The sequence below is a fragment of the Aegilops tauschii genome, chromosome 2 (assembly GCF_002575655.3).
Source record: "Aegilops tauschii subsp. strangulata cultivar AL8/78 chromosome 2, Aet v6.0, whole genome shotgun sequence".
Lineage (NCBI taxonomy): Eukaryota > Viridiplantae > Streptophyta > Magnoliopsida > Poales > Poaceae > Aegilops > Aegilops tauschii.
Genome location: NC_053036.3, coordinates 19,259,166 through 19,282,148, shown reverse-complemented (window position 1 = coordinate 19,282,148; position 22,983 = coordinate 19,259,166). Strand labels below are relative to the sequence as shown.

The window sequence follows — 22,983 nt, the reverse complement described above, 5'->3', positions numbered from 1 at the left end:
TGTACGGTTCCTGCCTAACGCCCACTCAGATTCAACCCACATGGTGTTTTGTGCTGTGTATTCGAAGCAAATGCGCGTGTGGTGATTTGTGTCTGTGTGTATGTGGGGTGGGGTGGGGGGGGGGGGGGGTATGATTTCCTCTAGTCTTTCTTACTATTGAAAGGAATTATAAGATTGCTTGATATGACAGAATGCAGATCGAAATGTTTCTTGATAGTGCTGACAATACCATTTTGTTTCTTCGGTGGGTCTTTTAACAGAGACAGATTGAGTTTGTAGATCCTGCCTCAACTCGCAACCAACCGCACCGAGCTCAGATTCATCATGGTGGTTGACATCGCACATTGCTGGCTGAAAAACAAATCCAATACTTCTCAGGTATTGAAAGATGGAACAGGTGGAGCAGAATCCTGGTGGCGGGGGTGAGGGTCTTCCTCCATGTGTTGACGGGATGTGTGCGGTGGGTGGATGCCGGGGCAGCGGCCTCGGGCGGTGTGGACGGGGGGTGGATGGACGGCGTCTTGACCGCGTGGGCGGTGAGTTGCCGGTGGATCTCCTTCGCGCTGCAGGCTCTCTCCCGCTGCACTTGACGGCTTACGATCGTGGTCGTCGGCCTTGGTGCGTTCGCGGGGGCTGGTTGAGGTGACATCGTACCGGAGGAAACTCCGGGTGACTCGTTCATCTCGACGGTGACGATGATCAGGGTCGCCGTTTTCCTCCTTGCAGGCGCCGTCGAGCTCCCTACCCTCCACCCCGACACCATGCCCGGGTGAAAACCCATAATATCCCGCAATTGGGCTGTGGCGGCACCGCGAGTGTCGTACCCTTCTTGGAGGCGTCGCCTGGGGCGTTTGGATGTTCGGTTGGAGGAACTGCGGGCGGAGGGGATGGGACCTATGGCAGCAGGTGGTGTTCGCGAAGGAGGAGCGGCGTGACATCTGGCACGTCGACAACGGCGGGTCTCAGCGGCATGGAGCAGCGAGGTCTCGCCAGTGGGCGTGTAATGATGGACGAGCGCAGGATGGTGGCGTTGTCTGTCGTCGTCGTGGCGTCGATGGCAGCTAGACCGGGCAAGGTAGATGCAGCAGTACAGCACTGAAGATGGATTGATGGTAGGTGGTTGCGGCGGCCTCGCAGGCGTCCTGGTTGAGGAGAGCGCCGGACTGGTGGGTGCCCCATACCCGACGGGCGTCCTGGTTGTGACCTCAGGTCTTAGATGTTAGGTTTGGACGCGAGGTCTGTTTGGTATTAGGCCCGGACTATCAGCGCCCCTTCATCAACTGCTTAGGAGTAGCAACATATATTGCCTAGATGGTGGCTTTAGTCTTACTGTTGTATGACTTTGCACGGTCTTGTGTGAACAATTAATAAAGTGGTTACATGCATCGTCTAAATGCAGAGGCCGGGGTCATCCTCCTTTTCCAAAAAAAGGTGGAGCGGAAGAGGATGAGTAGGAACCGTACGTACCTCTACTAATCTGGTCGAACCAGCTTCATCGTCGCCACGCCCACGCACGTAGTCTGGAGTTTCTTCTTCTCCGAGCCAAACTTGAGTGATGTCTCCAAGATGGGCAGAAGTTCGTAGCAACGAGTAGAGCAGCGATAGTGTATCCACCCAACAACTCCAAGTTGCCCGTTTACCCCGCAAAGAAAAAAGCTGCAAGTTGGTGTATACTCCTAGCTTTGATATCCGTACTCTTGTTTACTCCATGATTAGCGATAAATATTCACCCCTAGCAACTACCGAAAACCCTCGGCCTGTGCTCTTCAAGTTTGACTGGTCCTAGTCAACGCTGTCCTCACGGCTCTTAAATGCTTCCAACTTTTCCTTTTTTTGGTACGAGGGCACTCCAGTTGGTTGAATGTTCTCCCGATTCTGTTCTCACTCCTGGTGTGCTACTCGACCACACCCAACAGGTTGTTCTAGTTCAGAGTTTCAGACTGCGTAACACGGTTCCTGCTATGGTGCTATGCTATGGCTTACTGATTTGTTGGTGTGCCCCAGTTTTTCTCCGACATACTGTTTAGAAACTGGTAGATGTTTCAGGAAGCATTTCGAACATGAAGAGCTCCACCGCATTTGCTTCTGCAGACCCGCAGAACAAATAAAGGCTGATGCGTGCTTGTGTTTGTGCTCGCTTGAAGCCGCTGATCCTTCCAGTTAACATCTTCAGGCATCACTCATTAAGTGCACCACCATTTTCCTTCTTTAAAAAAAAAACCACAAGAATTTCCTTGAAGAGGTTTGTATGCTGCAAGTATGAATCAGCAGAGATATCCTATGAGGCTACGACACAAATTTGAATTTTTGCTACAGATGTAGACCATGGAGAACTAAAGGACGAAAGCTTGCCAAAAGGCACATCTGATCTCTTTTAAAGATCACAACACACAGAGAGAGACATTAACCAGGTTGTCATCAAGTGTCCTCACGTGAACCAACAGGCAACAAGTGTTTCCAAGGTAAACTAAATTTCAGAGGAATTCACACGCATGAATCTCATATAAACTAGTCCAATGCCCAAGGAGCACCGTTGAATTAAATAAGATAGAGCCTACCCGCTTGTGACAGGATTCGAACAACTCTGGTTAGTACCGATGTGCCACTGCGAGCGTACCACTCTCACATGTCAAATAAAGTAAACCTGGACAGGTGCTACTGAATACTATCCATCTTGTAAATGTCTCTCACCTGATAGAAAAATAAAATGGTAACTCTTCTAGTATCTAGCATCTATGAGAGACTCAGTATACCTCTGCGAAGGAAGCTACGCTAGTAGAAAAAGAGGCTTCCATACGCCCCCATTAGTCTCCAAAATAATAGAACCGGGACTAAAAGGGTCTTTAGTCGCGGTTCGGGACGAGACCCGCGACCAACTATCTAGGCCCAGCGCGCTCGGTCGACAGCTGGCGGACGGGAGGGGCTTTAGTCCCGGTTGGCCTGGCCAACCGGGACTAAAGGTCCTCAGGCTGGCCCGCAGGCCTTTAGTCGCGGTTGGCCAGACCAACCGGGACTAAAGGTTAGACCTTTAGTCCCGGTTGGTCTGGCCAACCGCGACTAATGGCCCGAACCTTTAGTCGCGGTTGGCCAGACCAATCGGGACTACAGGTTAGACCTTTAGTCCCGGTTGGTCTGGCCAACCGCGATTAAAGGGCAGAAAATCCCGGTGCCCCGATCCATCCCGAAATCCGCGCGCCCAACCCAACAACCTTGTACCTGCAGCGACAGATATCCTCTCCGGATCCTGTGCGTCCCGCTGGCCCGCCCGCTGCATGCACCAACCCACCACCCCATTCGCCCGATCCCTCGGCGGTCTCTCCACACCCAATCGCTCGCGTGCCCACTCAGCCTTCCAGTCCGCCTGGGCCCGCGTCGCCTGCACCCGCACCAGCCTCGCCCCACGCGCCTGGGCCCACGTTGCCTGCACCCGCACCAGCCTCGCCCCGCGCGCCTGCCTCCCCATTACCCGCCTCGCCGTCGCGTGACGCGGTTTCCCCCGACGTCTCCCATGCACCCAGTACATGCGCGCCACCTGTTCTCCCCCTTCCACCACGCGCTGTTCCCGTCGCTGCTCCCACTAATTCTCATCGCATGCGCACGCGTAGCAAGTCCGGCTTTGCCCAACCAAAGGTTCTTCACGCCAGCACCCCCCCCCCCCCCCATCAGTCATATCCCCTCCTCATACCGTGTCGCTCTTCGAGACCCCAACTGGTACGCCGCGATTTGAGGCCTCATTTTCAAACTCTACCCCCCCCCCCCCCATCGCCTTTTCAGTTTTAGAAAAAATAAAAGAAAATGATGGAAATGTCAAAAAAATAAAATAAAATAAGTTTTCCATGTGATATGTGGTCTAGTTGTTGGGAAAATTAACAAATATGAATTTCGACTTTATTTGCAAAATCTCTCTGGAAATTCTTAAAATGGGCATAACTTTTGCATACGAACTCGGATGAAAAAGTTTTTTATATGAAAAATCATCTACTCGAAAAGTTACATCCAAATTTAACGGGGGGAACCCCGTTAAACATTTTTAGAATCCCTAAAAACCTAACAGAAAAAAAGATACGGGGCTTTTAAGATCTGGAGAGGCAAAAAAATTCAAAAAAATTCAAATTGTGGTCAAACTGTGGTCAAACAATGGTCAAACTAATTATTCTAGAATATTAGTGTTACTAAATAATTATTTCAGTTTTTTTTAAATTTTGGTCAAATCTGGTCAAACTGTGGTCAAACAATGGTCAAACTAATTATTCCAGAAATATTAGTGTTACTAAATAATTATTGTTTTTTAAATTAATAGTTTCAAACTCAAACAGTGAAATGTGTCACTTCATGCTCAAGCTAAATACCTGAAGGTTAATAGAATTGACATCCTACTATTGTCAGGAAAACAACAAGTGCAGACTTGGAAACGAGGGAGAATAGAACCCGGAAGTTAAGCGTGCTCAGGCTGGGGGATTGGGAGGATGGGTGACCGTTCGGGAAGTTAGATGATTTGGAATGATGAGGGGTGATTAGAGATTAGAGGATAAATTGAGCAGTGATGAGGGGTGGTGATTAGAGATTAGAGGTTAAAATAATTCAGAAATTTGAAAATAAAAGAAATTGAAAAAATTCGCAAAAAAATTTAAACCTGCGGAGGAGGCCTTTAGTCCCGGTTAGCCACGAGAACCGGGACTAAAGGACGGGCCTTTAGTCCCGGTTAGCCACGAGAACCGGGACTAAAGCCTTTAGTCGCGGTTCGTAAGAGGCGCGACTAAAGGGGGGGGTCTTTAGTCGCGCATATTTAGTCCCGGTTGCACAGCCGGGACTAAAGGCCTTTGCGAACCGGGACTAAAGGCCTTTTTTCTACCAGTGCTAATACGTAATTTAGCAATTTAGCATTCCAAGTACCAGAGGCTCTGGGGCTAAAAGAAACTGAGTTGTATTTTCTCTTCTTTTTCTTTTGGGCGTGACTGTGCTGCTTCCGCCCCAGCACCTATCGTTAGATGTATCGGTTGGTTGCTTTGTATACAAAGCGGGGGGAAACCCTTTTTCGGTAAAAGAAACTGAGTTGTGCAGTTCTGAACCTCACCAGGATGTCCAATAACTTCAGATGCTTTGCACTGGGGCATAGCATTCAGTGGCAAAAGGCAAATAAGGATTGCTTTCTCTTACACATGTGTTGAGCAAGTAGCTGAAGTTTTCAACATTATTACATGAATCACTCCGTAAAAGTACATAATAATTGTCGCAAGCAATAGCTTAGCACCACTAAACATAAATACTGTAAAACCAGTTATTTTTTGAATAAGTACAAATAGTAATAGCACGAAGAGTGACAGTTGTCTCATAATTCGCCATTCCTCAACAGTGATACATAGCTCCCACATTGATGGAGGTAAGTGCAAACCCCATCCACGCAAGAAAGGCTCATGCCTCTCCGGGTCTACAGAAAAACAATTTTTCATCAATTTCAAAAGCTAAAGTTTGGTGCTGGTGATCGAGCACACATTGGATGTTGCAGTTACCTTATGGTGCAGTAGACTCTCGGGATATGCTCTGGTATTGCCCTTCGAAGATTCCTATCGAAATCAGGATGCATATGACGAAAAAACGCCTCCTGGAGGGATTTCAGATGTTCCAGGCCGGTAGGGATGTCCCGCAGTACAACAAGGTCACTGATCACAAGTTCTTCAAGGCGGACCAAAGCTCCCTTGTGTATGAATATTTGGTTGACATGTGGCAAATCAGACAAGGAAAGGATCTTCACATTAGGGAACCACTCTGCCTGGAAAGTTAGCTCCTGTCCAGTATACGCTTTGCGTATATGTATTTCGGTCAAATTTGACAATTCAGAGAGGCGTGGCACTGGGTTCTCTGAGAGCTGGGACCAACGTAGAAATGTTTTGTGAAGGACATCTCCGTTGCTTGAGAAAAATGGAGACTTCAAAGTTCCTTCGGAAAATCGCCCGTGCAATTCAAGCTAAATTTCAAAGGAGCACCGTCGAATTTAAATAAGATAGAGCCTAGCTACCTGCTTGTGGCAGGATTCGAACTACTCTGGTCAGTAAGAGGATTCGCCACTACAACCCTACCAGTAGACCATTGCCCAATTCACATATGTCAAATAAACCTGGACAAGTGCTACTGAATATTACCCCTATTGCAATGTCTCTCACCACCTGATGGAACAAGGTAACTGTTCTCGGATCAAGCATGCATGCAAGGCATTCGATACACAGTGCACCAATATGCAACAGTAGTGCAGCGGATAAATAGACAATATGAATGTAATGGACTGCATAAGATACATGTTATAAAGCATATATTTCTCCGGACAAGAGCTAAAAGACACTGAACTGTGAAGTTCTGAATCTCAGCATCCGCGGACGATGAGCAAAATGTTCTGATGCTTTGCAATGGGCATGGCATGCAGTGGCAAATAAGCATTGTTTTCTATTTAACTTGTGTCGAGCAAGTAGCTGAAGTTTTCAACATTATTACATGAATCACTGTGTAAAAATACATAGTAATTATCCCAAGTGGTAGCTTAGCATCACTAAGCATAAATACTGTAAAACCAAGACGGATGGCAGAAATCGAAGTCATTCCCATGCCTTATTAAAAACCAGTTGTTCTTGTTTGAATAAGCAGAGATATATGTTGAACAGCAGAGATATATATATATAGCTCCCTCACCGACGACAAGGACTTCAAACCCATCCGCCCAAGAAAGGCTCAGGCGGCCACTCCCGGTCTGCAACAGAACGGAATTTCATCAGCTCAAAAAGCTAGAATTTGGTGAAGGTGATCAAGCATACACTGAACAGCATGAAAAGTGCGAACATAATATATTTGCTAGGATGGTCCAATTACCGTACTGTCCTGTAGTAGGATATCGGGATATGCTCTAGTTTTTCTGCTTGAAGATTACTTACGAAATCAGGATGCATGTCAATAAACTGTGTATCTTTGAGGGATTTCAGATGTCCCAGCCCAGGGATGTCCCGCAGTTCGGCCAGGTTTCGGATCACAAGTTTTCCAAGGCGGACCAAAGCTCCCTCGTGTATGCATATTTGGTTGACATGTGGCAAATTGAGCAAGAAAAGAATCTTCACATTTGGGAACCACACTGGCTGGAAGTTTATCTCCTGTCCAGTATACGCTTTCATTAGAACTATTTGGGTCAAGTTTGACAACTCAGAGAGGCGCGGCACTGGGTTCTCTGAGAGCTGGGACCAACGTAGAGATATTTTGTGAAGGACATCTCCGTTGCTTGAGAAAAATGGAGACTTAAAAGTTCCTTCGGAAAATCGGCCGTACAGACAGAGCTTTCTAAGACGGTTTGACAAAGTTAAAATTTCAAGCTGGAGTACCTCATCTTCATTGATGGCTATTATTTCTAACACTGAGAGCTGATGCATCTTTGACAGAGAGTCACACAATTGTGCACAATGGATGCCCCTTACCCCACTAATGCTAAGGGTCCTCAGCTGAGATAAACTTGCTAGTTTTGCAACGAAAGCTTTACTAGCTCGAACTGCACCTAGAGTTTGCAAGTTCTTGAAACTCCACAATCCATTAAAAGGCTCCATACATTCAAAACTTTTGAAACTCAACCAACTTTGGTCCAGCAATTTACCCATTATAATGTGCCGCAAGCTCTTCAACTTTTTAGACCCTCGTGGGAGATACAGACAGTCTGCACCTCGAAGACTCAATGTTTCTAAGTTGTGAAGGTTCACAACAGATTTCGGGAGTACCTTCACCTTGGTTTCGTTGAGGCCCAAATACCTAAGGTTGAATAGCTCCCCAATTGAATTTGGAACAGTCTCAATAGGTAATCCTGATAGCTCCAACACAGCAAGGTACTTCGATTCTGAGCTAAACCATGGAAAGGATCCCATACTAGTGTTGAATGCTATGAAGGTACGAAGCCTGCATTGACCTATGCTTGGTTGAGTGTCATTTTTGCATTGGAGCACCGACATGCGACGAGAATCTGACTCCACCTGCATCACCCCATGACTATCATCATAAGTTGTACCGAAACTCTCTCTCTTGCATTGGAAAATGGCTAGTTCCCGCACAAGATCATGCATTCGAACACACTTGATCCTGTTAAAACTGTTCCTCTTTACTACCTGAAGCATGCTTCGTCGAACGAGCTCTCTCAGGTAACCTTCAGCAACATCTTCTAAACTGCAATTTCCATTTTGTTTAATAAACCCTTCTGCAACCCACAGTCTGATCAATCTTTTTCTTTGGATCATGTGGTCTTCTGGGAACATGGCACAATACAAGAAACAACTCTTCAAATCGTCAGGCAAGTATTTGTAGCTTAGATTTAGAATTTTCACCACATGCTTCAGGTTCGAATTGTTGTTTAGCTCGGAAATAAGTTGTGCTTCAAATAGTCCCCACTCTGTATCATTCTGCTCCTTAAGAGATAATATGCTCCCTATGGACACAAGGGCTAATGGTAAACCATCACACTTCTCCACTATGGATTCACCACATTTCCGTAATGCTAATGGGCAGATGTGATTTTCAGTTCTCGGAAACGCCTTCCTGCAAAATAGACGCCATGCATCCTCCTTCTCAAGAGGCTCAACTTTGATCTTGTATCCATCATCAGCTTGTGAAGCTACTTCATCAGATCTTGTTGTGATTATTATTCTGCTTCCCATCTTTGTGTCGACGAGAACCCCTTTAATTTTTCTAAAAGCTTCAGCTGTCCAGACATCATCCAATATGATCAAGTACCGCTTTGTCTTCAGGGTTTCCTTCAATTCATCTTGTAGCTCTGCACAAGTCAGCTTCTCACCATCAAATGCTTTCTGGTCTTTAGAATAGATTTCTTTCAGCATTATTCTCCAAATATCATCTAGCTTATAGGACTGAGAGACGGAAACCCATACACGGCATTCAAAGTTGGATGCTTCATTTCTAAACACGTTATTGACAAGAGTGCTTTTCCCGATACCACCCATACCCCACAAGGCAATGATTTGCAGATCTAGAGATTTTTCCAAATTCAGTGACCCCATCAAGATGTCTCTATTTTTATCAATTCCTACAAGTTCATCATCAGAGATTGAGTAATCATGTCCAGGAAGATATAGTTGCTGTTGGCTGTCATAATTTGTTGCATAAACATCGCCCACACCAGCTATTGGTTGAGTCCAGTCTTTGTTTTGTTTAAGACGTATAAGCGCTTGGTTTATTCTCTCAAGGGCAGTAGCAATTTCATCTAGTGTAAACAGGTACTGGGGTTTCTTCACAATTTTCTTCACATAACTCCACTTTGATCCTTTCTGATGGTGTTTACCAACAACATACATATATTGATCCACAATGTCTTCCATATCATACGCCAATCTTCGGACTTGCCCTATCCATGTTTCGGTGACTCCATCTATCAAACCCTTGCCGCCAGTATCCTTGATAAATGCTTGTATAACCTCGAGGTCATTCTTTATCAGTGTCATGTTGGTTGGGAGCTCTGCAATAGACCCAGCTTTTTTTGTTAGCCATGGTCTAGCATAGTGCAGTGTTTCTGTTGCCACAGCTTTTCCAATCTTTGTCGTGACAAGAAGAAGAGCAGCCTCCGCCATTTCTCTTCGTGCAGTTTGACCTTCAACGTTGAATAACAATTCTATCCTTGAACATCAAATCTGCATAAAGAAAGCAAACATTTTGTCAAATGCCAGAAATTCCGGACAAGTGAGATATCTTTGTAACGGTTGGATGTTCTGTCTCGCGAAGTGATGCTATGGCTGCACTGTCAAGCGATATTACGTGATTTTGTTGATCAAATGAGTGCTTTAAATTGATGTTTACCTTATGTATGTTTAATATGTCAATCTAGCTTAAAAGGCTTGACACCATTGAGTATAAATTCCCGCACTGCCACTCTTTGAGTTACATCTGATTATTACTCCTTCCATCTGGGTATACTAGGCACAATTATAAAATCGTACCTCCTCTGTCTAAGTTCCATTTTTATTTCGGATCAAATTTTGATAATAGATTTCACTAGCAAAGTGTAAGTTGCATATCAAAAAAATTATATCAATGGATTAGCATTCTAAAGAATTTTAAGTTATTATTAATTTATAAAACATATACTCCCTTCATTCCCTTATACAAGGTCACTATAAAAAATACAATTTACAACTATACAAGGCACTAACCTATACTCTCTCCTGAACCATTGTCGGCTGTTGCTGTCCACGCGCGCGTTTCCTTCCAGCGCAAATCTCGGTTTCACTTCCAATCCTATTGGCCCAAGGTGGAAGGATTCCTGGAGGCAGTGGCGAAAAGTTCTGCGGCACCTCACAGTGCTCCATTCGTAAATTTGTACGCGTGGCTACAGTCAACGGCGGTTGAGCTCACCAGGTGGACTCGATGGCACATTGGCAACATAAAAGTGCATATTTGAAATTCTCCCCCGTTTATAGATGGGGCGGAACTCGCGACGGCCGGAGGCGCCGGACGGGCCGCACTCTTCGCCCCTGGCCGCCGGTGGGGTACCGCCGCAGCCGCCCATCACCTCGTCGCCGTCGTCCCTTGCGGCACCACCAGATCCCGATGGATCCACCCTGGATCAGATCGAGGCTGCGCACGAGGTGACAACATGAACGGAGGAGGGGTTGCGTTGGGCGGTGCTTTTCAGAGATTCTCGTCGACACGGGGAATGGATCGTCGGACGGCTACAACATTCCCCGACATCTCGGTGGACGACGGTGATAGATATGGACAACGACGTCCTCGCCGGCGATTTTTTAGCGATGGACGACCAGATTAAGGTAGGATCTCGATTGCGCATTGACATTTATGATGTGGTCGTGGATCATCATGTGTAGGTGAGTCATGACGCGGAACCGTTCGAGCTCGTTGTTTGTCCTCGGAGTCCGAGGGAGGGAAGCCGGATCCGCAATTTGGAGGCCGCTTCTGGGTTCTCACGGATACCGACAAAGACGACTAGAGCGAGAGTGATGATGTCGCCAAAGACCATGACAAAGCGGTGGTGAGAACGTCGGCTCCGGCGATGAAAATTGACGCGTAGAAGCCGATTGCTCATCGGATTAAGGTCGCGCAGAAGAAACCTAGGCCACGGATCAAACCATGGATTGGGCCGATCCCCAAGGTAAACGGTACGCTCACAACTCTTTCAAATTTTATTCCGGATGAATGGACGTTAGTCTCTAAGAGGAAGAAAGGGAAATTGGCCCGGCCGCCGGGGCGGCAGCCGCCGCCGCTGAAGATGTCGCCGGCAGTCTCGATTCAAACGGCCAGACGGGTTCGTTTGAAATCGCTGGTAATGGGCCAGGAGGAGGGACTGCGGATTTCGGAGGTCGTGGGCTCTATTGCACCTGGGCATGCGGCCCAGGTAGAGACCCAAGCCAACGAGCCTGGTTCGACGTACGCTCCTCCGCTGCATGAGTCTGCCTCAGATCGGGAGCCGCCGCAAGCAAACTCTGTACGTCCGTGTGCTAGGGTTTTGCGGGTTGGGACTCCAGGATTTCCTTCGATCGGTGCTGGCCGGGCCGTCCGGCTGAGACAAGGCAGTTCTTCCACTCCGATGGCTGGCCGCGGTGGCCCAAAGCCAGGGCCGCCTCCGCCCAGCGCTGCACCGCCCGCAGCGGCGCCGCCGGCCGCTATGCCGCCTGCAAGAGCTGCCGCACAGGCCCCGTGACGGGGTGGCAACAGGCACCATGAGGCGTCGCGGGACGCGCGGCCTCCAGGCGCTGCGGCGGATGCGCGTCACAATGCTGGGCGCGGCCGTTGTGGCTTCTCTAGCGGCGGCCGGGAGCACTACACGACGCCGGAACGCGACACCCGCCTCGGGGCCAGTGGGGCGACAACGGCTATGACGCATATGGTGAAGGCCAACACCGCGGGTCTTCGTCTACTGGAGGTGGCATCGGATACGCTTGGTACAACGGCGGAGGCCCGGGTCACGGTTTTCAAGGACCTCCGGGCAACTTCGTCGAGGGGGTTGCAGGCCCCAATAACCGGTATAACCGGGGAAGTCACCGTGGTTTCCGAGGTGGGAGAGGAGGGGGTCGGCGCCCACCTCCACCGCGACCTTCACCACCGCCTGCTCTGTTGCAGCTGTTGTGGCCCAAACCGAGCCAGTTGCTACGGTGGAGACGGCCTCATCTGCTCTTCCCGAGGTGGCTGTAGACAGAGTCTGAGCTTTGGCAATGGTCAGCATTCTGGTGACCAACACTGTGGCTACTAAGGCCGGTGACGGAGGTTCTAACAAGGGATCGGACAAACGTGATGGTGAAAAATTATCCAAGTGGGCACTTAAGAAGAAGAAGCTACCGTGTTACAGATGCGGCGAGCCGGGACATTTTGTGGCAGAGTGTACCACAGAGCTATGTGATTATGTTGTAGATCGCAGCATGTGTCTGGTGAGTGCCCGCTCCTTTCAGGCCCCAAGCCGGTGGTCAATATTTATGGGGTTTGCTGTCAGGAGTTAATGTTTTTTGAGTCACCGGATGTAACACCTATGACGCATGTTATGGAGAGTTCCTTTCCCGCAGTTGTCAAAGTTACTAATGGGATCATGACAGAGGCATAGATTGTGCGGCAGTTGCGGGAGTTGGTACCAGGCAATTACCAGTGGGACCTTGTCAATTTGGAGAACCAGACATACAAGGTCGATTTTCCCACTAAAGAGGACCAGTTGCATATTCTTAAGTGGGGCATGTGCAGAGTACCGAGTACAAACAGTATCATGGCTTTTGATGAGTGGAAGCAGAAAGAGCCCAAGGGTACACCTTTAGAGAAGGTCTGGGTACGTTTCTATGGTGCACCACGCAAACCGATTAATCACTTCTTGGTAGTTTGGAGCTTGGGATCTCTCATCGGTAAGACGGAACAGGTGGAAATGCCTTTCACTCGTGTACATGGAGCTGCAAGGTTACTGGTCAGTGTGGCCAGCCTTGAGTTCGTGCCGGATGTGGTCAAGTGGACGCATGCCGGGGTCACGTACGTGCTCGAGATTGAGATTGAGGATACACTGATACCTCAGGAGGGGGATGAGCATCGGGATATGGATACGACTGAGGGAGATGGAGCCCCTGGGAATCAGGTTAAGGGGCCTGAGAGCACACCACGAGAGTCGGACAAGGCTCCGAAGTCGCAGTTGGATAAGGCGGGTAAATCTGCCAAGGAGGCGTCATCTTCCACGACACCGATGAATGCACTTCGGTTTGGTTCTTTTGGAGCACGGTCAGCACCGAGCCGGTTATGGAGTAACCGAGTCGAGGCGGACGATCCAGAGGAGCTCGAGTTACCACCAGTGATACTCCCTGATACTATGTTGCTGAAGGTACATTCGTCTCAGAGGGCTGATTCCGGGCCGAAGGATTCGTCAGGCATCAGACTGCAGATTGAGAGTGGGCGGGGGGGGGGGGGGGTTGTGGGGGGTTGTGGGCAGAAGGCCCGTGATAACCCACAAGAATAGGGGATCGCAACAGTGTTCGAGGGTAGAGTATTCAACCCAAATTTATTGATTCGACACAAAGGGAGCCAAAGAATATTCTCAAATATTAGCAGTTGAGTTGTCAATTCAACCACACCTGGATAACTTAGTATTTGCAGCAAAGTATTTAGTAGCAAAGTAATATGATAGTAGTGGTAACGGTAACAAAAGTAACAGTAGCAAAAGTAATATTTTTGGTGTTTTGTAGTGATTGTAACAGTAGCAACGGAAAAGTAAATAAGCAGAGAACAATATGTGAAAAGCTTGTAGGCATTGGATCGGTGATGGAGAATTATGTCGGATGCGGTTCATCATGTAACAATCATAACATAGGGTGACACAGAACTAGCTCCAATTCATCAATGTAATGTAGGCATGTATTCCGAATATAGTCATACGTGCTTATGGAAAAGAACTTGCATGACATCTTTTGTCCTACCCTCCCGTGGCAGCGGGGTCCTAATGAAAACTAAGAGATATTAAGGCCTCCTTTTAATAGAGTACCGGACCAAAGCATTAACACATAGTGAATGCATGAACTCCTCAAACTACGGTCATCACCGGGAGTGGTCCCGATTATTGTCACTTCGGGGTTGCCGGATCATAACACATAGTAGGTGACTATAGACTTGCAAGATCTGAAATCACATATATTCATGAAAGCATAATAGGTTCAGATCTGAAATCATGGCACTCGGGCCCTAGTGACAAGCATTAAGCATACAAAGTCATAGCAACATCAATCTCAGAACATAGTGGATACTAGGGATCAAACCCTAACAAAACTAACTCGATTACATGATAGATCTCATCCAACCCATCACCGTCCAGCAAGCCTACGATGGAATTACTCACGCACGACGATGAGCATCATGAAATTGGTGATGGAGGATGGTTGATGATGACGACGGCGACGGATTCCCCTCTCCGGAGCCCCGAACGGACTCCAGATCAGCCCTCCCGAGAGGTTTTAGGGCTTGGCGGTGGCTCCGTATCGTAAAACGCGATGAATCCTTCTCTCTGATTTTTTTCTCCCCGAACACGAATATATGGAGTTGGAGTTGAGGTCGGTGGAGCGTCAGGGGGCCTACGGGGCAGGGGGGCGCGCCCAGGGGGGGTAGGCGCGCCCCCACCCTCGTGGACAGGTGGAGGCCCCCCTGACGTGGACATCAGCGCAGGTGAACCAGACACTGTGATCTTCCTCAACGAGGCGCGGGTCGTACCAGTGGCGACGGACGACGAGCGGTGGTACCTCGACACCGGCGCCAGCAACCATATGACGGGGCGCCGTGACATGCTCTCGGAGCTCGACGAGACAGTGTGAGGTACTGTTCATTTTGGTGATGGTTCGGTCGTGCAGATATGTGGGCGCGGCGTTGTGCTGTTCACCTGCCGCAACGGTGAGCATCGTGCACTCGCGGACGTGTACTTCATCCCGCAGCTGCGCACGAGCATCGTCAGCCTCGGACAGCTCGACGAGAACGGGTGCAGGACTGTGATCGATGATGGCGAGCTCTGTCTGTACGACAAGCAGAAGCTGTTGCTGGCACGGGTGCGGCAGATGAGCAACCGGCTTTACGCCGTGGCTCTGAACTTGGCCGCTCCCGTGTGCCTCCTCGCCGGAGTCTAGGACGATGCCTGGAGGTGGCACGCCAGATTCGGCCACCTGCACTTCCGCGCGCTGCACCACCTCAGTGCAAAGGGCATGGTGCGCGGCATGCCAACGATCGCGCACCTCGACCAGTTTTGCGAGGGCTGCACCATTGGGAAGATGCACCGCACGCCCTTCCCGCGTGCGTCGTCATACCGCGCAGAGAGCGCGCTCGAGCTGGTGCATGGTGACTTGTGCGGTCCAATCACTCTGGCGACGGCCAGCGGTAACAAGTACTTTCTGTTGATAGTTGACGATTTCAGCAGATACATGGGGCTTGAGGTACTGAAGAGCAAGGATGTGACGTTTCGGTATTTCAAGAAGATCAAGGCGCACGCGGAGATGCAAGGCAACGCCAAGCTCCGGGCGTTTCGCATAGACAGAGGTGGCGAGTTCACCTCGAACGAGTTCGCCAGTTTGCCGCCTACTGCAAAGAACTGGGGATCCAGAGGAACACGACAACGCCGTACTCTCCTCAGCAAAACGGAGTGGTCGAACGGAGGAACCAGTCCATCGTGGAGATGGCGCGCAGCCTCATGAAGGCCATGGGCATGCCGTGCGTGTTCTGGGGCGAGGCCGTCCACACCACCATCCACATTCTCAACCGGTCGCCGACCAGAAGCTTGCAGGGCATCACACCATATGAGGCGTGGCGCAAGAATAAGCCAGCGGTCGACTACTTTCGCACCTTCGGCTGCGTCGCACATGTCCAGCTCGTCGGACCAGGGGTGACCAAGCTGGCGGACAGATCGCGCCCAGGCATGTTCCTGGGATACGAGCCGGGGACGAAGGGCTATCGGGTGTATGACCCAGTCGGCAAGCGTCTGTACATCACACGCGATGTGCGCTTTGAGGAGGACCGGCGCTGGGACTGGAGCAAAGACGGCGGCGACTCGGTGCATGCCAGCGAGTTCACTGTCGTGTACTCCGACACGGGTGCGCCCGTGACCACGACCTACACCGTGTCGCCCGTGGTGGTGGGATCACCACAAGCACCTGCAACGCCAACTGCACCAAGCTCACCAGTCCCACCACAATCCCCTCGGACGCCCGTGTCCGGCGGGTCAAGCGTGGGCGCGTCGAGTGCGTCGAGCGCGCCAGCATCAGAGAGTGCCAGTCCGTCTACGCCAACACCGAAGTTCTACGACCCTGCCGACGGGTGGGTGACTCCGCCCATTGGCGAGTCGTTCGATGCCGAGGGGGTGCACGTCCACTTCAAGTCGATGGAGTATGTGATCGATCATGCTCCGGAGTGCACGCTGGAGTACAGTGGGCTCTGTCTCTCTGCTGCAGAGGAGCCTGCGTCCGTCGACAACGCTCTGGAGGAGCCAGCGTGGCGGAATGCGATGGAGGCAGAGATGGAGCCTATCCGCGCCAACAACACTTGGGAGCTTGCCACGCTCCCGGCTGGCCACCGTGCGATCGGGCTGAAATGGGTGTACAAAGTGAAGCGAGACCTGATACGTCTCCGTCGTATCTATAATTTTTTATTGTTCCATGCCAATATTATACAACCTTCATATACTTTTGGCAACTTTTTATCCTATTTTTGGGACTAACATATTGATCCAGTGCCCGGTGCCAGTTCCTGTTTGTTGCATGTTTTTTCTTTCGCAGAAAATCCATATCAAACGGAGTCCAAACGGGATAAAAATTGACGGAGATTTTTTTTGGAATATATGTGATTTTTGGGAAGAAGAATCAACGTGATACGATGCCCGAGGGGGCCATGAGGCAGGGGGGCGCGCCCTGGGCCCTCGTGGCCACCCCGCAAGGCGGTTGATGCCCTTCTTTCGCCGCAAGAAAGCTAATATCCGGATAGAGATCATGTCCAAAATTCAGCCCAATCGGAGTTACGGATCTCCGGGAACTTAAGAAAATATGAAAGGGCAGAATCAGGGAATGCAGAAACAGAGAGAGACAAAGAGACAGATCCAATCTCGGAGGGGCTCTCGCCCCTCCCACGCCATGGAGACCATGGACTAGAGGGGAAACCCTTCTCCCGTCTAGAGAGAAGGTCAAGGAAGAAGAAGAAGAAGGGGGGCTCTCTCCCCCTCCCTTCCGGCGGTGCCGGAACACCGCCGGGGCCATCATCATCACCGCAATCTACACCAACAACTTCACCGCCCTCATCACCAACTCTTCCCCCCTCTATGCAGCGGTGTAACCCCTCTTTTACCCGTTGTAATCTTTACTTAAATATGGTGCTCAACGCTATATATTATTTCCCAATGATGTATGGCTATCCTATGATGTTTGAGTAGATCCGTTTTGTCCTATGGGTTAATTGATGATCGTGATTGGTTTGAGTTGCATGTTTTATTATTGGTGCTGTCCTATGGTGCTCTCCGTGTCACGCAAGCGTGAGGGATTCCCGTTGTAGGGTGTTGCAACACGTTCATGATTCGCTTATAGTGGGTTGCGTGAGTGACTGAAACACAAACCCGAGTAAGGGGGTTGTTGCGTATGGGATAAAGAGGACTTGATGCTTTAATGCTATGGTTGGGTTTTACCTTAATGATCTTTAGTAGTTGCGGATGCTTGCTAGAGTTCCAATCATAAGTGCATATGATCCAAGAAGAGAAAGTATGTTAGCTTATGCCTCTCCCTCAAATCAAATTGCAATAATGATTACCGGTCTAGTTATCGATTGCCTAGGGACAAATAACTTTCTTGTGTGACAACAAGCTCTCTACTAAAACTAACTTAGTTGTGTCTTCATCTAAACAGCCCCTAGATTTTATTTACGCGCTCTTTATTTTCTTGCTCACCCTACCAACAACACCTACAAAGTACTTCTAGGTTCATACTTGTTCTAGGTAAAGCGAACGTTAAGCGTGCGTAGAGTTGTATCGGTGCTCGATAGAACTTGAGGGAATATTTGTTCTACCTTTAGCTCATCGTTGGGTTCAACACTCTTACTTATCGAAAGAGGCTACAATTGATCCCCTATACTTGTGGGTTATCAAGACCCGGCCGGCAACATCATCAAGCACAAAGCACGGATGGTGGCGAAGGGCTACGCACAGAAACAAGGGGTTGACTTCGATGAGGTCTTCGCGCATGTGGCCCGGCTGGAGACAGTGTGCGTCCTACTTGCCGTGGCCGCGCACCGGAGCTGGAGCGTGCACCACATGGATGTGCGCTCGGCCTTCCTCAATGGTGAGCTGGAGGAGGAAGTGTATGTGCACCAGCCAGCAGGTTTCATCAACAACGACGATGCACACAAGGTACTCAAGCTGCGGAAAGCGATGTACGGGCTCCGGCAGGCTCCACGGGCCTGGAACGCCAAGTTGGACTTCACACCGCAGTCACTTGGGTTCGCGAGGTGTCAGTTGGATCATGCTCTGTACAGGCGCGGGGACGACTCAGATTTCCTGCTGGTGGGGGTGTACGTCGACGATCTGATCATCACGGGCACCACTGCTGACGCCATTAAGGGGTTGAAGACCCAGATGCAAGAGCTTTTCCAGATGACAGATCTTGGGTTGCTCAGTTACTATCTTGGCATTGAAGTGAAGCAAGAGCGTGGCATGATCACTGCTTGTCAGTCCAGCTACGCAGCCAAGATCTTGGAAGACGCTGGGATGAGGGACTGCAACCCGAGCTTGACACCCATGGAACATCGCCTGAAGGTTGTCAAGAACACTGGAGAAGCGGTCGATGCAACCAGGTATCGCGGCATCATTGGAAGTCTGAGGTATTTGGTGAATACGCGCCCGGATATTGCATAGGATGTAGGTGTGGCCAGCAGGTTCATGGAAGCACCCGGGAAGCAGCACTGGGCAATCATCAGACAGATCTTGAGGTACGTTCGAGGCACACTGAACTACGGGTGCACTTACAAGGCAAGAGAGGGAACTGTTCTGACAGGGTTCAGCGACAGCGACCATGCCGGCGATCTGACAGACAGAAAGAGCACTACAGGTCTGGTGTTCTTCATGGGGCCTAGTGTCATCACTTGGTGCTCTCGGAAACAAAAGATCGTGGCTTTGTCTTCCTGTGAGGCTGAGTATATAGCAGCAGCTACGGCAGCAACACAGGCAGTTTGGCTCAGCGGACTGGTTTCAGAAATGCTTGGAACAGAGAAGCAGAAAGTATAGCTCAAGATTGACAACAAGTCAGCAATCGAATTAAGCAAAAATCCAGTACACCATGAGAGGAGTAAACACATTGATTTGAGGTATCACTACATCAGAGAGTGTGTTGAATCAAGAAAAGTGGAGGTTGAGCATGTCCGAACTGAAGATCAGTTGGCTGATATACTGACAAAGTCACTTGGGCATGCAAAGTTCACAGAACTCCGGTGCAGGCTTGGGATCATTCAGGTCAAGGGAGAGCAACAGGATTAGGGGGTGATTTGAAGTATAATCCTCGTTGCTAGGTTCAGTTTACTCAAAGTTATCTTAGCTGAATAATTGGCCGGTAGCGTGTGCATGTCCACGTCCGGTTCAGTCTCATTTCTTCTTCAGTTAGTTCAGTTAGCAGATAGTAGTAGATACGCCGGCAAGACTGTTTCCATGGGATGGCATGGAACCTCAGCAGGATTGACGGCGGCGTAGTGGCTCGCGCAAACGTAGCATCGTGGGATGGCACGATCAGTAGTCTAGGTGTGCGTGGGTGTGATTTCCTTTGTATTCGGCAGATCGTTTGAGCTCTGCATAAATAACAGAAAGACCAGAAGAGCTGCGAGCAGTTAGCAGCGCAAAAGACTCTGTCAGTCTCGTTCGTTTTCCTCCTCACGATCCCATCTTGCTCCCTCCCTCTCTCTCGCTCGGTTAGCTGGAATCTGCAACAACAGCACGGGCTTTGCCCGGCGCCGACCATCGGCAGCGGCGGAGGGGGTGAAGGGCGCTGGAGGGCTACTAGGCGGCGGCGGCTGAGCCGCCCGCAGGGGAGGCGACGCGAGAGGGAGGCGAGACAGAGAACCCTAACTGACGGCATCGGCATCAACTTAAGAAGAAGGTTCTGGGGCTGGCTTCCTTGCAGCGCACGGTGGCTAGGTAGCGGTCCAGGTTGTAGTGGTTACGTGAGGGTGACGCTAACATTGAATTTTTCCACATGTTCGCCAGCAATCGGCGCTGCCGGTTGGGCAAAAAGATGCGGTGGAGGCCTCTTCCCAGGCTGAGATGGACGAGCTGGCGACTTCGCACTTTGAAGCTCTGCTTGGTGTGCCTGCACCGCAGGATAACGATATCTCTCTCCAGGAGCTTCATCTTTCGCAGGTTGACCTTATCTCTTTGGAGGCTTCTTTCTTTGAGGATCATGTGTGGGCCGTGATTCATGGCATGCAGCTGGACAAGGTGCCAGGACCGGACGGTTTCTCCATAAGATTCTACTAGGTGTGCTGGCCTATCATCAAGGATCTGCTCATGAGGGCGGTGACGATGCAGGGAAGATAATCTATTCAAATAGCCGTATTCATATTAACAGGACGACTTGGAAATGTATCCCGAGCTTCATAACTTAAACTGGATCCTTGATGAAATACACCAAGATAATACAACTCAACCCGAGGATCACTTTCTCACAACAAGGAGTCGAGGGATCTCAGGGTATGTTGTTGTTATATTATATAGGTACAAGTTGATATCATACGCGCTACTCTCTTCTATTACCGCAAGATGCTGCTAGTCTTCGTTAAGATGAGCCTTCTCCCCCTTAATCTGGCACTTCTGCAGTATAGTCCAAAGATATTGCCCCATTATTTTGATACCTATGCATATATAGTATAGATCTGATGTAAGTCTTGCGAGTACTTTTGATGAGTACTCATGTTGCTTTGCCATTCTTTTCTACAACCCGGATGTTGCGTTCAGATGATGGAGCCCAGGAGTCAGAGAATTCCGATGCCGGCTACTATCTGATACGGCGTCGCCCACGAGGATTAGTTTCCAGGCAGGAGGCGTACGACTTTCGATCTAGTGTCGTTGTTATGCTCAGCCTTCTTAAGGCAAATCTTATTTAACTATGTTTGTACCCAGACTTATGTGGTTCTACGACTGGTGCATTATTGGGCCCTCGTGCCCTGGATTGTAATATGAAGATTTATGTTTAAATGTGTATCATAGAGTTGTGTTGTGATATTAACGTGAAGTCACCGTTCATGATTGTGCATACTGTGTGTATGGTTAGTGCGCACTTATGAATGGGGTGTTGCAGCTGGCGCCATGGAAGACCACCAAACACACCACCTGCTTCTTGTCATCGTCGCCACCGGGACCCCGCCGCCGCAGTTCCAATTTCACAGCTAGAAATAAACCAAGGTAATTCCGCGGACACGCCAAAGAAGAGTCGACTACCTCAAATATTGTTACATCCCCCACATCACTCACCCCTGCGAACGTCGCCATAGAAACCTCAAAGCCAATACCATTGCCTTCCACTGGTCCTCCTTGCCAGTGCCCAGCTCGAAAGATCAATCCCTCGAGAGGTGAAACGCTGCCAAGGCGCCATCATCATCCGATCACATAGAATCTGGTGTTTTCCATAGAGTTGTAGCGGTGTCCGGACCCATGCAGGAGGGGTGCGACAACAACACAGTGATGCCTCCAAGAAGGTCAAGGACGCCCGCAGCCATCGACATCGCTGGTCACAAGCCCAAGGCCGAGACAGGGTCTTCACCCATGCTCCCAACATCAGCCACATATCAACCCGAACCGGCGCAGGCAAGCCCACCAATGAAGAAGCCTATCGATGAAGGAGCACAGAGAAGCCGCCGCAGCCAACCGCACCTTGCTGAGATCACCGGCGGCCAATCACCAGCACCACCCACCGGATCCATCAACTACCAACCAGAACCAGGGCCATCGGACATAGCATGAGCCGCCCCGCCCGGTCAAGAACCACCACAGTTCTCGGCTGCAGCCATGCATCAGAAGCGCCAATGTGTGCCACGCGCGCCCACCGGAGACCGAAGGCTCCAGATCTGCCGGAGACCGAGGGAGCCCACTCCGCAGCGCATGTCGCGCCATCCGAGCGCCAGACTCGCACGGTAGATGGACACCACTCACATCCCGTGCTGCCCTGGCCAGATCCACGCCCACACGCCACCGCCGCGCCAGATTCATAGTTTTAATTTTAGAAATGGGCATGATATTATTCAGAATGTAAAACTGTGTGTTTTCGTGCAGATGCGCCTGAATAAAAAATTGGAACTGAGACGAAATTTGAAAAATTACAGAAAGTACTAAACAATACCTTTTTATTTGATCTTCTCGTCTTTAAACAGGAGACGAATTCAATTTGCAGGTTCCGTCTCAACGAAGTTCACAGATGTCTGGCTGCACAAGTTGGTTCCAGTATTTCTCAGACGGTGTTGAACAATAATAAAAAAATAGGAAGATCAAAAGGGGGAAGAATAGGAGAGACCTGCACCTGTACTGATCATCGCTACGCAGGTCTGGACGACTATGGATTCTGGAGATTCTGCCTTTCCAAGCAAAATACGAGAAGATGTCTCCAAGCTGGGTACAGAGTGCGTAGCAACTTGTAGCAAGACGTGCGAAAGTAGAGCAGCGAGGGTCTTGTACAGCCAAGTCTGCTAAATGGCTGGCGATAGGCCTAGATCTCCAGAGATAATTCTTTACTTGGCCGAGGTGTCTTGTACAGTCAGTGTCGATCGTACCATTGTGGACCTTCACCAACGCTATCGTCCAAATGTAACATAGTGTACTAGTATAAGATTCCAGATATGTGTCTTGTGTAGTCAGTGTGGAACAATTATTGCACACTAGTAGAAAAAGAGGCTTTCATACGCCCCCATTAGTCCCCAAAACAATCGAACCGCGACAAAAGGGGTCTTTAGTCGCGGTTCGGGAGGAGACCCGCGACCAACTATCTGGGCCCA

The 22,983-nt window shown here is 49.7% G+C and overlaps 1 protein-coding gene across 9 annotated transcripts; it reads right to left on the bottom strand.

Annotated features, from left to right (window-relative positions):
- Window positions 1-5,123: 5,123 nt before the first annotated feature.
- LOC109759565 (disease resistance protein RPM1) lies at window positions 5,124-22,693 on the bottom strand. Of its 9 annotated transcripts, XM_073507738.1 has the most exons (7): window positions 22,512-22,693; window positions 22,335-22,417; window positions 6,921-9,659; window positions 6,682-6,739; window positions 6,487-6,554; window positions 5,511-5,965; window positions 5,124-5,428 (listed from the first exon to the last, which is right to left on the bottom strand). In XM_073507738.1, the coding sequence occupies exons 3-7, from the start codon at window positions 9,597-9,599 to the stop codon at window positions 5,413-5,415; spliced, it is 3,276 nt and encodes a 1,091-aa protein (XP_073363839.1). In that variant the 5' UTR covers window positions 9,600-9,659; window positions 22,335-22,417; window positions 22,512-22,693; the 3' UTR covers window positions 5,124-5,412. The 9 variants fall into 9 exon arrangements, with proteins under 9 accessions (XP_073363839.1, XP_073363837.1, XP_073363838.1 ...); XM_073507736.1 differs by lacking the exons at window positions 6,487-6,554; window positions 6,682-6,739 and having other exon boundaries at window positions 5,511-5,770; window positions 7,116-9,659; XM_073507737.1 differs by lacking the exons at window positions 6,487-6,554; window positions 6,682-6,739 and having other exon boundaries at window positions 5,511-5,770; window positions 7,116-9,659; window positions 22,506-22,666.
- Window positions 22,694-22,983: the final 290 nt, after the last annotated feature.